The following is a 14,485-nucleotide window of genomic DNA, read 5'->3' on the forward strand; positions in this document are numbered from 1 at the left end:
GGCTGAGGTTCATGACATATAATCAACATGGTTATTTATTTAATGTATTTCACAACAGTCATTCTAGGTTTTGGGGACAAGGAAGGAGCAATAGGGATTATGGGAAGGAAGATCAACAATTACATTGTTTTCAGTATTACAAACATAATTTTTAAAGCAGTTACCTATATGGTTGAAGTGAAGAAGTAAATAACTCCTGAGCCTGGGTAACAGCAGGTCCAGCCCCCAAACTCAGCTGGGCCTGATGCTGCCCTTGCAGTGGTGCATAAATAGGAATTGGAATCTGCTGAACTGAAGTTGGCTGCAATGAAATGCAAAACAACTTATTCATGTAAATGAATATATAAACATATAAACATCAGACAAGGAAATCACAACACTCAAAATAAAAATCTGAGGGGCCGGTGCTGTGGTGCAGTGGGTTAAGGCCCCGACCTGAGCACCAGCATCCCATAAAGGTTCTGGTTTGAGACCTGGCTGCTCCACTTTCAACCCAACTCCCTGCTAATGTGAAAAAACAGTAGGGGGATGGCCCAAGCTCTTTGGCCCCTGCACCCAAGGGGGAGACATGGAAGAAGCTCCTGGCTTTTCTGGCTTCAGATTGGCTCGGCTCCGGCTGTTGCAGCCATTTGGGGAGTGAACCAACAGATGGAAGACCTCTTTCTCTCTATGTCTCTACCTTTCTCTGTAACTTTCAAATAAATGAAATAAATCTAAAAAAAATGTTTGAGACGAAGAATAATTATGATCAATACCATGAATACTTTTAAAACAAAAATAAATAAAAACATGTAAATTTTCTTTTTTACCCATGACTTACGTCTATATTGTTAACCTTTAAGCTATGGAAAGTTTTAAAATTTCACTAATAGTATTCAAGGCAATCATGGATAGATTATAACTTCAGAGTCTATTACTTGTAGTACAAGATAAGTATTACAACCATAAAAATGCCAAGAAACAAATACAGATGGAAGGAATCTGGTAATTACCTGAGAAAGACCTGGTTGGAAGCCTTGCTGCTGAGCCAAGGATGGTGGAGCCAATCGGGCATGCTGGGTACTAAATAAATGACTCGTGTCCATATAGAAAGCTGGTATTTGAGCTATATGCCATTAGAAAAAACAAGCAGAAAAATTCAGAATTCAAGATAATAAATAAATACCAAGTTTTGTAGTATATTTCAAATTAACTGGGCCCTCTGAAATTTAATATAAGCCATGAGAAAACTAGACATAATATGTGAGTTAATACAATGTAACACTAGTACTTTTGAGGGTAGGAAAAAATACACTCTCACTGTCAACGGGTATAACATATCACATACTGCTATAATTAAAAATGAACCTACCCACTGAAAGAGCAAATTTCCTCCAAATGCCTACCAGAATATGGGAAAACATTTCAAAAGAATTGCGAGTAATTGGTGTAGTGATTAATGCCCTGAATATATTATATATACTATTGTGACCTGTTTTTTCCATATGGTGGTATATTCTGCAGAAATTCTCACATCATTTTTGTTACTGCTATGAACATACTTAACCATACAACTCTTAATAGGGTTCAATATATCTGTATAGTAAGTTTCCTAGTTATGAAACTGTTACATCCAATTTACTCATATACAACAATGTACTTTAAGAGCTGATATTAACATGCCAGGTATGATCAATCTTTCTATGAAAGGTAAAAAATAGCCTCATTATTATCTAATATTGAATTTAAGTGATTTTGAGTATGTTCCAAATGTTTCACTGTGACATGTGATAATCCACCCAACACCTGGCATTATTAACCGTCAAACTTCAGATAATAAAAATTTTGTATTTTGACTGGAATAATGTCAAATGTATAAATTATCCTGCAAATTATTAGAAACTATATCATCTTATATGTAAGAAACAACTGCTGGAATAATTCTTGTTAAGGAGAGATAGCATTCTATTCTATATGGAGATATACATATTTGCAAAGAACATCACAATATTTAAAACTAGAAAGGGTTGAGAAAATAAACAAGCATTTTAAAATGTCTTCATTTACAAAACTAAATTCAACACAGCAATATTACCTGCTGCAGACTGAGACACATAAACCTGTGGACTCTGTTGCTGCTGGGCAATAAGGGAAGGCATACAGCTAAGTTGTGAAAAATGACTTGCAGAAGGCAGGCTACTTGTTTGTAATTGTTGGGGCTTCACTTTACAAATATTAGGAGGATCCGAAGTGGTTGTAGATTTTGTACTCAAAGAAGAGGTAGTATATGTACCAGCTCCTATATTTGGGGGGAAGAATAAAATAAGGAGAAAATATATTTATAAGTGCCAAGGCTGTTCACAGTACCAAAGAAGTCAGAAAATTAATGTTTATATTCCTCATGTATAGCTAGCTGTTCCTCCAAATGTATCACCTATATCTGGGGATTCAACCAACCATGATAACACTGGGGGGGGGGGGGGAATTATATAACTATACGGAGTATGTACACTCTTTCTTGCCTTTGTTCCCTAAATTATAGTGTAACAACTATTTCCATGGCTTTTTTTGTTGTATTAGATATTATAAATAATCCAGTGGTACTTATTAAAGTATACAGGATTTGCATAGGTTATATGCAAATATACCATTTTACATAAGGGACTTGAGCATATGAGCACTTTGGTACCTGTGCCAGAGAATGCGTGTGCACTTGTCTACCTCTTTCTGGAATGAATCTGCCAGAATACTGATGGAAGTCTCTAACTCTTACACTACCTAAAGCCAAAAGGAGACATGAAGTGGCTTTTACAGAAGGAAGGAACACTTACCAAAAGCAAACATGATATAAAAAAAGTATGGAAAGTATAAATAATATCAAAATGAAGAAGAAACACAGAAACACATTAAAATAAGGAATATGAGAGCCTACATGGCTGTCACCATTTATCCTCAAACTATTATTTAATCATCACAAAGAGGAAAAATCAAGAGCTTCATTCATTTATAACCAGACACAGACCTAAGGACATAGAAGGACAAAGAGCTGCACCTAAGGAATAATTACAAATTTAAGTGGGTTTCAAGGACCATTGTTCCTAAAAAGTCATACTTCTAAGGTTTGATTTTACCCTGCATTTAAAAACTGGCATATAGTAGTATCTCAAAAACGAACGAAACAAATTACTTAATAAATTAGTGAAATTACCAAAGCTTAGATCTTCAAAGGTCAGTTAGTTCTGTTGAAAAGTGAGCTGTAATGACTATAAGATTGGAGCAAAGTAACAATACTGGTATACAGCTTTTATTTTCTTCAGACCTCACATAATGTTCTACCTAAGCATGGACCAAGATTCAGATGCATCTGTTCTACCAGGTAGGTCTCTATTAGCAGGATAAATGGGCAAGCAGGCCCTTGTCAAAAACCAACAAACTAGAGGAAAGGATTTTGAATGTTTTCACCATAAAGAAATGTTAATAGTTGAAGACCCATACATGCATAGCCTGACTGGACAGTCTGCAGTGTACAAATGTATAGTAATTTCACATGCTATACCATGAAAATGTACAATGTTTTATGTGTTAGCTTAAAAAAAAAATCCTAGTCAAGGGAAAGGGGAGAAATCTAGACTTGGAAAAAGTAGTGGTTGGTTTTCAAAGAGCGAGCTAGGAATTTTTCTAGTCCCTGCATTTCTGAATATTTATCCTCCAATTCCTTATGTTCCTTTATACCCATTAAATTTAATTCCCACTAAAGTAGACTGGGACCTAAGCTAGTCTAGTGAGCATAAGTGGAGAGTCTTTGGCAAATGGAACAGGAAAATGCTTGGAAGAGTTTTAAAGAAGGAACAGATATAGCTGGAAAAATGATTTGAAATTATAATGCAGTATATAAACTGCATACTTCATATCTTCATGCATACTTTTCTTTTTTATTTTTTATTTTTGACAGGCAGAGTGGACAGGGAGAGAGACAGAGAGAAAGGTCTTCCTTTGCCGTTGGTGCACCCTTCAATGGCCGCCGCGGCAGGCGCACTGCGCTGATCCGATGGCAGGAGCCAGGTACTTCTCCTGGTCTCCCATGTGGGTGCAGGGCCCAAGTACTTGGGCCATCCTCCACTGCACTCCCAGGCCACAGCAGAGAGCTGGCCTGGAAGAGGGGCAACTGGGACAGAATCCAGCGCCCCGACCAGGACTAGAACCCGTTGTGCCAGCACCACAAGGCGGAGGATTAGCCTAGTGAGCTGCGGCGCTGGCCTTCATGCATACTTTTCATTCCAGATAATATAAAATAACTGCAGGACAACCTCAAAACTATTGTTTTTCCTGGTATTTAAGAATAGCACAACAGGCCAAAATGCTGAAAAACAAAACTAGTCATTAAATGAGAATCAGCCAAAGTTAATTCTATACTACTGGACACACTAAATCCACTGGGAAAGAAGTCACCTCTGTTTTAGAAACAGACTAGTGGGGCCGGCACAGCGGCTCACTAGGCTAATCCTCCGCCTTGCAGCGCCGGCACACCGGGTTCTAGTCCTGGTCGGGGCGCCGGATTCTGTCCCGGTTGCCCCTCTTCCAGGCCAGCTCTCTGCTGTGGCCAGGGAGTGCAGTGGAGGATGGCCCAAGTGCTTGGGCCCTGCACCCCATGGGAGACCAGGATAAGTACCTGGCTCCTGCCATCGGATCAGCGTGGTGTGCTGGCCGCAGCACGCCGGCCATTGGAGGGTGAACCAACGGCAAAAGAAAGTCCTTTGTCTCTGTCTCTCTCTCTCACTGTCCACTCTGCCTGTCAAAAAATTAAATAAATAAATAAATAAAAATAAAAAAAAGAAACAGACTACTGGGCAACCTTGCAATGAAATTTGTGTTTTCAATTGGAGAAACTTAAGCACAAATGTGATAAAGGGACACTCTGACAATCAAGCATTTTAGAAACTCCTGTGACTCTTTTAGAACTGTGAAGGTTCAAATGAAGTTATTCAATGAAAGATTACACTTCAGTGAAACTTTAAGAAAAAGTATCTGTGTAATTTCTGAGCTGATAAGAAAAACAGCAATCAAGATGTAAACGTCACAGAAAAACTTTGAGGAAAATAACTTTAACCAATTACTCTATAGTATCTATAATTTGTGGTAGGGGTTAGGAGAGAGATCCAGCAAAATCTGTTTTAGTAGCCATTAGTAGGTAAGTGTTTGGCAAGCCACAACTGGGAAACTGCAGAGGAGAGAAGGAGTAACATTTGCAAGAATCTTTAAAAAATAGCTTGTAAGTACCTCATGCAAAATCTTAAATCTTCATAAATAACAACTCTGCTTTTAAAAATTTTATTTGAAAGTGCGAGAGAGAGAGAGAAACAAATGTTATCTTCCATCTGCTGGTTCACCCCCTAAATGGCCCTGATAGCTGGGGCTAGGCCAGGCCCAAAGCTAGGAGTCAGGAGTTTTATCTAGGTCCTTCCACATGGTTGGCAAGGGCCCAGGCACTTGGGTCAGCTTCCCCTACCTTCCAAGGTTCAAATTAGGGAGTGGATTGGAAGTGGAGCAGCCAGAACTTGAACTGGTACTTATATGCATCTGTAATACTGGCAGCAGAGTTGGCAGCTTATCCCACTATGCAACAACACAGACCCCTACTTAATACTCTGAGGTAGGGGTAGTGAACAGAAGATCACAACAAATTTTAAATAATTTAAGATATTTAAAGGAAAGGTACAAAAAAGTTCTACCTGATAATGATGTTGTAGGAGTGACTGAAGCGACAGGAATCTGAGCCATTGATGCACTTGAGAACGAATTGTAATTGGCAGTGCTTGGTCCACTGGCACTGCTGCTCACTCCACTTGCAATTGGAGGTGCTGTGGAAGTTACTGGAGATCCTTTTTCCCTTACGTTTGGAGAATTCTCCCATGCCTTGCGCGCAGATTCCATCTACAATAAAATGGACATTTGATGAAACAAAAAGAAAAATGCAGTCAATACAGACTATACACAAACACACACAGACACAAACAAATGTGTGTGACTATATAAATTCCAAATATAATCTTTCAAAACCATAAAGAACAAGACAGGGAGGGCGATGTGGTATAGTGGGTAATGCCTGCAGTGTAGGCATCCCATATGGGTGCTGGTTCGAGTTCTGGCCGCTCCACTTCTGATTCAGCTCTCTGCTATGTACTGGGAAAGCAGCAGAAGATGCCTCAAGTGCCTGGATTCCTGAAACCTGCATGGGAGAGACCCAGAGGAAGCTCCTGGCTTTGGATGTACCCAGCTCTGGCCATTGTGGCCATTTGTGGAGTGAACCAGCAGGCTGAAGATTCTCTCTGCTTCTCTGTAACTCTACCATTCAAATAAATAAACCTTTACATATATATAAAAAGAACCTAGGACTTTCAAATCTTTTACGTGCTCCTTTATACAAACTGAAAGGCAGTGGGGATTTAATTTTGTTTCTGCAGAGAATTTGTTGAACTGCTGATGGCACTGAAAATCTGGTTAGTGAACTAAACATCACAGCTCCTGTACTGTTGAATCATAATCCCCTTCCCCAAGCAGAAAATAAGAGAAGGAAATACCATGCCCCATAAGGAATAATGGAAAGCTCTGCCTCTAGTAGGAAAGATCTTCAGGAATTCTCACTCCCTCCATTCTTTCTCTTTAAGAAAATACTTCTTGGGGCCGCGCTGTGGTGTATAGTGAGCAAAGCTGCCGCCTGCAGTGCCCATATGGGCACTAGTTCAAGTCCCAGCCGCTCCACTTCCAATCCAGTTCTCTGCTCAGGCCTGGGAAAGCAGCAGAAGATGGCCCAAGTTCTTGAGCCCTTAAACCTGCGTGGGAAGACCTAGAAGAAGCTTCTGGCTTCAGACTGGTGCAGCTCCGGCCATTGCAGCCAACTGTGGAGTGAACTAGTGGGTGGAAGACCTCTCTCTCTTTCTGCCTCTCCTTCTCTCTGTGTAACTCTGACTTTCAAATAAATAAATCTTAAAACAAAAAAACACTTTTGAAATGGCAGGTGGCAGGCCAGGTTTTGGTGGCTGTTTTCATGCCCTGTGTTCTAAGAGGCAACGTAACCAGATATTTTAGGTCTGGGTGCAACAGAAACACTTCTTATTTCACATCCAGAATTTTAGGTACTGGCTACAGCTGTGGTTTCTGGTTTTAGCTATAGTCTGGCAGATTCTTAAAAGAAGCATGTCTTATTTCAATCTATGTAGAGCAGTACTACTGAGCAATGTTCAGCATGTGTACAAATATAAGCTGCATATGTAACTTTAAATTTTCTAGTAGTCATACTTTAAAAAATAAAAAGAGGCAATGTTAATTTTGGTAACAGGGGCCAGCGTTGTGGCGCAGAGGGTTAGGCTGCCAGCTGCAATGCCGGCATCCCAAATCAGAGTGCTGGTTCGAGTTCCCACTGTTGTGCTTTCAATCTTGTTCCCTGCTAATGCACCCGGGAAAGCAGAGGAAGACGGCTCAATTATTTGGGCCCCCTGCCACCTATGTGGGAGAGCAGGATGGAACTCCAGCTGTTGGCTTTGGCCTGGACCCAGCTCTGGCTGTTGAGGCCATCTGGGTAGTGAGCCAGCAGATTAAAGTTCTCTCCCTCTCAATGTCACATTCTCAAATAAATTAAATGAATCTTAAAATAACACCTTATTCAGTCCAACAAATCTATATTATAATTAAAACAAATCAATGTAAAATTGAGACCTTTTATATATTTTAATTAAATTAAAATTTAAAATGATTTAAGTTGGTCAAAAGTTTGGATACAGCCTTTATTTTATTTTACACTTAACAACACACCTCTATTTGGACTAGCCACATTTCAGGGGCTCAATACATATAATGAATGGACACTGCAGTAAACAGCACAGATTAGATACTTAAATATTCTGAAGCTACTTTAAAAAGAAAGGAACAGATAAATTCATTGATGTTTTTGGCATTACTAGTCAGAATAATGGGCTAAGAGGCAAATTCAAGATATCTAACAAGATCAAGTTATGGGGGCTGGCATTTTGGTGAAGTGCATGAAGCTGCTTTTTGTGATGTTATCATTTCATACTGGCTGCTGATTCCAACTCAGTTTTCTGCTAATATGCCTGGGAAGGCAGCAGAAGATGGACCAAGTGCTTGGGCCTCTGTCACCCATGTGGGACAAGTTGTAGTTTCTGGCTCTTGGCTTTAGCCTGGCCCAGACCTGGCAGTTGCGGCCATCTGGGGAGTGAGCCAGCAGAGGTTATGTCTTACGTGAGGTTACTTTTAAGAGGTTTTGTGTATGTATGTGTGTGTGTGTGTGTGTGTGTGTATTTATTTATTTTAGATCTGATTACCTGAAAGGCAGTTAAAGAGAGAAGAAGAGACACAGAGAGAGATCTTCCAACTGCTGGTGTGCACTCCCCAAATGGCCACAAAAGACAGGCGCCAGGAGCCTCATCCTGGTCTCTCACATGGGTACAGGTACCCAAACACTTGGGCAATCATCTGTTGCTTTCCCAGGTGTGTTAGCTGAATTAGAAGTGGAGCAGCTGCAATATAAACTGGAGCCTATATGGGATGCTGGTGCTGCAGGTGGCAGCTTAACTTACTGAGCCACAGCAATGGCCCTGAGAGGTAGTATTTTTAACATCATTGTTAGGAAATTTATGGGTTCTTTAAGTTTTAAAGTTTTAACTTTTAAATAGTACATATTTTACTCTGAATTCCTTTAAAAATAGACATTATAACACAATAAAAACATAATAACATTGACATCACATGTATTTTATTTTATTTTAAAATAAAACCTTGGAGGAAACTTTGGGGCCTATGCTGTGTATAGTAAGTTAAGCCTCTGCCTGTACCACCAGCATCCCATATGGGTACCAGTTTAAGTCCTGGCTGCTCCACTTCCAATCCAGCTCCCTGGTAATGGCCTGGAAATGCAGAAGATGACCCAAGTACTTGGGCTCCTGACAACCATGTAGGAGACATGTAAGAAGTTCCTGGCTCCCAGCTTTGGACTGGCTCAGCTCAGGCCAATCTCCCTCTCTCTGCAACTCTTTCACTCAAATAAATAAGTGAATCTTAAAAACAGAAAGAAAAAGAAAAAGTTGGCAATAATAAAATTTACTTGTACACCTGAAATTTTGTGGCTTACAGCAGTTTTAGAGTGCAATATCTACTGTATTAGTTTACATGTGTTGCAAGCATATAAACTGTTGTACTTAATTTTGTACAATATATAGGGCATAAATAATTGACTTAATTTGATTTGTTAAGCAGCAAGAAAAATATTTATGGGAATTCAAGGAAGCTAAAAATTCCAATTCTATAACTATGCTCATTTTTTCAATTGGCAAATATAATGTCAAAGACAGGAGAAACTGTCCATTCTTCATCTATCACTAAAGGAAGACAGGTGTCAGAATACTCTAGAAAGATTTAAGCAAAGGCAATTTAAATTTATATGAATTCTAAATGTACATCTTATCTTTTTTTAAAAAAAGATTTATTTATATTTATTTTATATATATATTATAAAAAAAGACAGAGTTACAGAGAGGTAGAGACAGAGAGAGAGATAGGTCTTCCATCTACTGGTTCACTCCCCAAATAGCCACAATGGCCGCAGCTGAGCCTATCTGAAGCCAGGAACCAGGAGCTTGTTCTGGGTCTCCCATGTGGGTGCAGGGGCCCAAGGACTTGGGCCATCTTCTACCGCTTTCCCAGGCGCATTAGCAGGGAGCTGGTTTAGAAGTGGAGCAACCAGGACTTGAACTGGCACCCATATGGGATGTCGGCACTTCAAGTCAGGGTTTTAAACTGCTGCTCCACATCTTTGGCCCCCATTATACTTTCTAAGTGTTAAAAATAAGTTAAAGGCAACAATGAGCCAGTATTCCATTGAATTAACAAGTGGCTTGAAAATAATTAAAGATGACATTCAAATGCTTATATGAAATCTGATTATTGTTTTAACAGTATAATGATGAAAACCATATAAATCATAAGACAAAGTAAAGAACACAGATTGAGAGTCATTCAATTGGAAAAATAACAGCAAAGGCCAAACAGGAATTGGCAATGCACAGTAACGACTGGGTAAAGACAGAATTGACACAGAGAAGAGGATTTTGTCTTATAAAATTATATAATCTTGGGGCCAGTGCTGTGGTGTAGTGGGTAAAGCTGCTGCTTGCAGTGCCGGCATCCCATATGGGTGCTGGTTTGTGTTCCGGCAGCTCCACTTCTGATCCAGCTCTCTGCTGTGGCCTGGGAGAGCAGATGAGAGTGACCGAAGTCCTTGGGCCCCTGCATCTGCGTGGGAGACCCGGAAGAAGCTCCTGGTTCCTGGCTTCGGATCAGGGCATCTCCGTCCATTGCAGCCAATTGGGGAATGAGCCAACAGATGAAAGACCTCTATTTCTCTCTCCTATCTCTGTGTTAACTCTGACTTTCAAATAAATAAATAAATATTTTTAAAAAATTATATAATCTTGGAGCTGGCATTGTGGCATAGCTGGTTAAATAGCTGCTTACAACGTCAGCATCCTATATGGGTGTGGTTTTAGTACTGGTTGCTTGATTTCCAATTCAGTCCCATACTAATGACCTGGGAAAAGCAGTTGAAGATGGTCCAAGTGCTTGGGCCTCTGTTACCCATATAGGAGACCTGGATGAAGCTCCTGGCTCCAATTTGGAACAGCCCTGGCCATTTACAGCCATTTGAGGAGTGGAACTGGGTATGGAAGATCTCTTTCTCTGTAAATCTGCCTTTCAAATAAAAAAATTAAATAATCTCAAAGGTGTATTTATGAAGTCTCTTATAAAGAAGGTGAGGAGGAACATGGAGAAGTGATCAGGAGGCTGGGTACTCAACTGCAAAGAGTCCAAAAGTGAACTTTGGCCGCAAAATGGAACAACTCAATTTTCCCTCATCTACACTCCTGAACACTGCCAAAGAGATTCATCATAAACCAGTGAAACCTTAGGAGTCCCTGCTGTAACAGTGGTCAAGTACTGTTTTTGCCTAGATTCCGAATAGAGCACCAATGAAATCAATAAATGCAGTTAAACAAAATTCTCACCTAATTCCATGTTTCTACTTTTTATTAACTAGACTAATCTTGAGGTTCACAATTGATTTAAAATACCCTCAAATAACTCAACTTGCACTAATATAAGGAAAACATAAAAAAAGTACTAAAAAAACCTTTGCTTCCTTATTAAAAAATTATTGTGGAGCTGATGCTGTGGCACAGGTTAAGCCTCCGCCTGCAGCACCAGCATCCCAAATGGGCACCAGTTAAAGTTCCTGCTGCCTCACTTCCAATCTAGCTCCCTGCTAATGTGCCAGGGGAAAGCAGCAGAGATAGCCCAACTATTTGGGCCCCTGCACATACATGGGAGACCTGGAAGAAGCTGCTGGCTCCTGGCTTTGGTCTGGCCCAGCCCTGGCTATTGCAGCCATCTGGAGAGTGAATCAGTGGATAGAATATCAATCTCTTTCTATCTCTGCCTTTCAAATTAATCAATAAATTTTTAAATATATTATTGAAAAAAATTAAAAATTTATTGATTTTGCATATAAAGTATACTTGTGTTAATCAACCACATTCTTATAAAATAATCACTATATTGCATTCATTCAATTCATACCCGATTTAAAGAAAGGGAAAAAAAAACCCAACTTTCTTATCATTACTAATAGCTAGGATAGGACTAACAAATAATACCAAGTTGGTATTATAACTAATATATACAGAAATTAAGGATCTTTAAGAGACATTCAGAACAAATACAGAATATATATATATATATTGTACTTTTAAGACAAAAATCACAAATGTAAGAGGTCTCACTTTAAATCTAAGGATATCAAGTTACTGCTAAGTGCTTCTTACAAGCTAAGGTATAATGTAATATTACTATTTCCTCATCTTAGTATTGTTGCTGACCACATAGAAGTAAGTAGTTAAGATACAAAAAACATATTGTTAACTTAAATCCCCTTGCATGCAATAGTTAAGGGCCCTTAGAGATGGGTGTCCGTACATACCTTGAAGGTGAGGCTGAAAGTAGTGGGAGGAACTGAAGTGAGGCTCGAGCTCTGTTGTATGGTCTCCCTCTTAGGGAGGGGTAGGGTGTTAGGCAGGGGCACCTGAAAAGGCAGGTAACACATATCACAATCTAACTAAATCTACTACAAAAGCCCCATGAAAGATAATGCTAAAGGACTCTTGAGGGTGGTGGTCGTTATTTATCAGAACCGACTTAAATATCTCTGACTACTTTTGAGTTATACTGTGATTATAGCAACTGACAACTATGTAGAACTTTTGAAGAGAAATATTGCATTTTAATGTATAAATTAGCAGAAAGAACACTCCAAATATAAGATGTGGTGCTGGTCATATTTTAATGTGTGCACAAATCATTTGGAGATATTGTAAAAATGCAGATTCCAATTCAGTGGATCTGGGTTAGGGCCTGAAGTTTTATATTTCAAACAATCTTCCATGTATTAGTGATGTTGGTAGTCTATGGAGCTACTTTTTGTGAAGTTCTGAGGAATCTTACCATACACATTTGAGAGAGACCCGTACATATAACAGAGATTGTTATTAGCACAGTGATGGTATGAGAAACTGGATCTCTCCTTCAACAGTCTACTTTCTCATAATTAGATTCAAACATAAAGGTAATCCTGGAAGGAAGGCAGACTATTCCTCTCACCTTGCTATACTAGGTTGTTGTTTTGACAGTAATAAAACGTCCATGGCAAATAGGTTAGAAACGGAAAGATATAGAAACTCACTACCAATCTATTTTTCTTATTATTTGTCTCTAAAGCCCTAGAACTTGGGATTATTTTATGTACTCTTATATGTTTGCTTTTAATGGTTCACTTAGTTGCTCAGAGGTCTGTAATAGCATAGACATTCTTCTAAATCTTGAAAGTAGTTGGGGTATAATAACAAAAAAGACCACCTAGATTTAAATCTAAGACATTCAAGATAAATAACCACTGTAATACTGGGTAATACCAGACATTATAAGTTAGGACCATAAAAGTATACTAAGTCTCAGGGGAAAAAATCATTTTCAAGTATAATTTTTAGAAACACAAAAGTTCTATCTATAAAACAGAAGCCCCACACTAACGAAAGAAAGAAAAGAACATTTCCAAATGAAAATTTCCCACGTAGGACATTTGTTGTCAGTACTATATTAAATTTACAATTACCTCTCATTTGACATAAGTCAGCAACACTGAAATAATTTCAAACTGATAATCATTTATCAATATCCCTGACTCAAACTGTTTTTCTGCTCACAAATACTTATGTACCCTAGACACATATGTGTGTCTCACATATGTGAGAATTCCTCTAGTAGTTATCAGTCTTCAAGTCCTTATACTAATTAACCTTACAGTTAATACAGAAACCATTAAAAAATGCTCATCTACATAGACCACATGACTTTAAAGGGTTCTGAAAGTGTTTTTACTTTCTTACTCATATTTTTTATACTTTATATTTACAGGAGGTAGATTGGCCAAAAGTAGTATGTGTGTTTTTGAAAAAGAGCTTACGAATATAGCTATCACCAAGTATATGGTTCCCTCCTACACTTTTGCCTAAGCACTACAAAAACCAGATTAAGTGACCATCTTAATCTGCATTGGCATCTTTACCTTTCTAAAATTCCATACATTTGATGCTAAAGGGAAGAATAGATAGCATGAGGGAGAAATGTGAGATGGAAAAAAAATTAAGACTTTTATACTCAAAATGATAAAGTCCTTTACAAGAGATTTTTAAATATTTATATGTAAAAGATGTTTTAAAAGAATGACGAAAGGGGCCAGCGTTGTAGTGTAGCAGGTAAAACTGCTGCTTGCGATGCTGGTTGTATTCTGGCTGTTCCATTTCCAATTCAACTTCCTGCTAAAGGTATGGGAAAGCAGAAGATGGCCCAAGTTCTTGGACCCCTGCTATCTAAATGGGAGACCTAGCTGAAGCTCCTGGTTCCTGGTTTTGGCCTGTCCCAGCCCTGGCCGTTGCAGCCATTTGAGGAGAAAACGAGTGGACGAAGATCTCTCTCTCCCCCCAACTCTTTCCAAAGTAATAATAGTAATAATTTTATATCAGTCAGCAAACTAGGAAAAATAAACTCCACTAACTAGTAATACAATCTTAAATTATAGTTGTTCTGGGAAAATAAGGCTTAATTTACAACATGGTTTAGTATCACCTTACATTGGGATATTTAAGAGTTTCTGAGTACTTATTTACAAATTATAGCTCAATATTCAACATAGAAATACTGTTATGGTCTAATATATACGCGTAAAATTTTATATGCATAAATATATACATAAGAAATTTAAAAACGTTTTAAAATGCTAATTCTCATTATATTTAACGAGTAAGATTTCAGTACACTATAAAAAAGCTTTGTTAAATAGAAATACAAACCAAATAAAATGCTGAATTTCTAGACTTTGAGAACT

The 14,485-nt window shown here is 38.6% G+C and overlaps 1 protein-coding gene across 47 annotated transcripts in view; it reads right to left on the minus strand.

The window, feature by feature from the left end:
• Positions 1-14,485, minus strand: part of PRRC2C (proline rich coiled-coil 2C) — a 107,524-nt gene that overhangs the window by 11,607 nt on the left and 81,432 nt on the right. For 40 of the 47 annotated variants that reach the window (XM_089299572.1, XM_051858365.3, XM_089299570.1 and 37 more), the window contains 5 exons: positions 12,026-12,127; positions 5,709-5,910; positions 2,075-2,278; positions 993-1,105; positions 165-301 (listed from right to left, as the gene is read on the minus strand). In XM_089299572.1, coding sequence (XP_089155698.1) covers positions 165-301; positions 993-1,105; positions 2,075-2,278; positions 5,709-5,910; positions 12,026-12,127 — 758 coding nt within the window. The remainder of the gene's footprint in view (positions 1-164; positions 302-992; positions 1,106-2,074; positions 2,279-5,708; positions 5,911-12,025; positions 12,128-14,485) is intronic. The other 7 variants (XM_089299567.1, XM_070077365.2, XM_089299573.1 and 4 more) reach the window with 1 other exon arrangement.

This window comes from Oryctolagus cuniculus, chromosome 7 (genome assembly GCF_051225735.1).
Source record: "Oryctolagus cuniculus isolate XC-2025 breed Fujian yellow rabbit chromosome 7, ASM5122573v1, whole genome shotgun sequence".
NCBI classification, from domain to species: Eukaryota; Metazoa; Chordata; class Mammalia; order Lagomorpha; family Leporidae; genus Oryctolagus; species Oryctolagus cuniculus.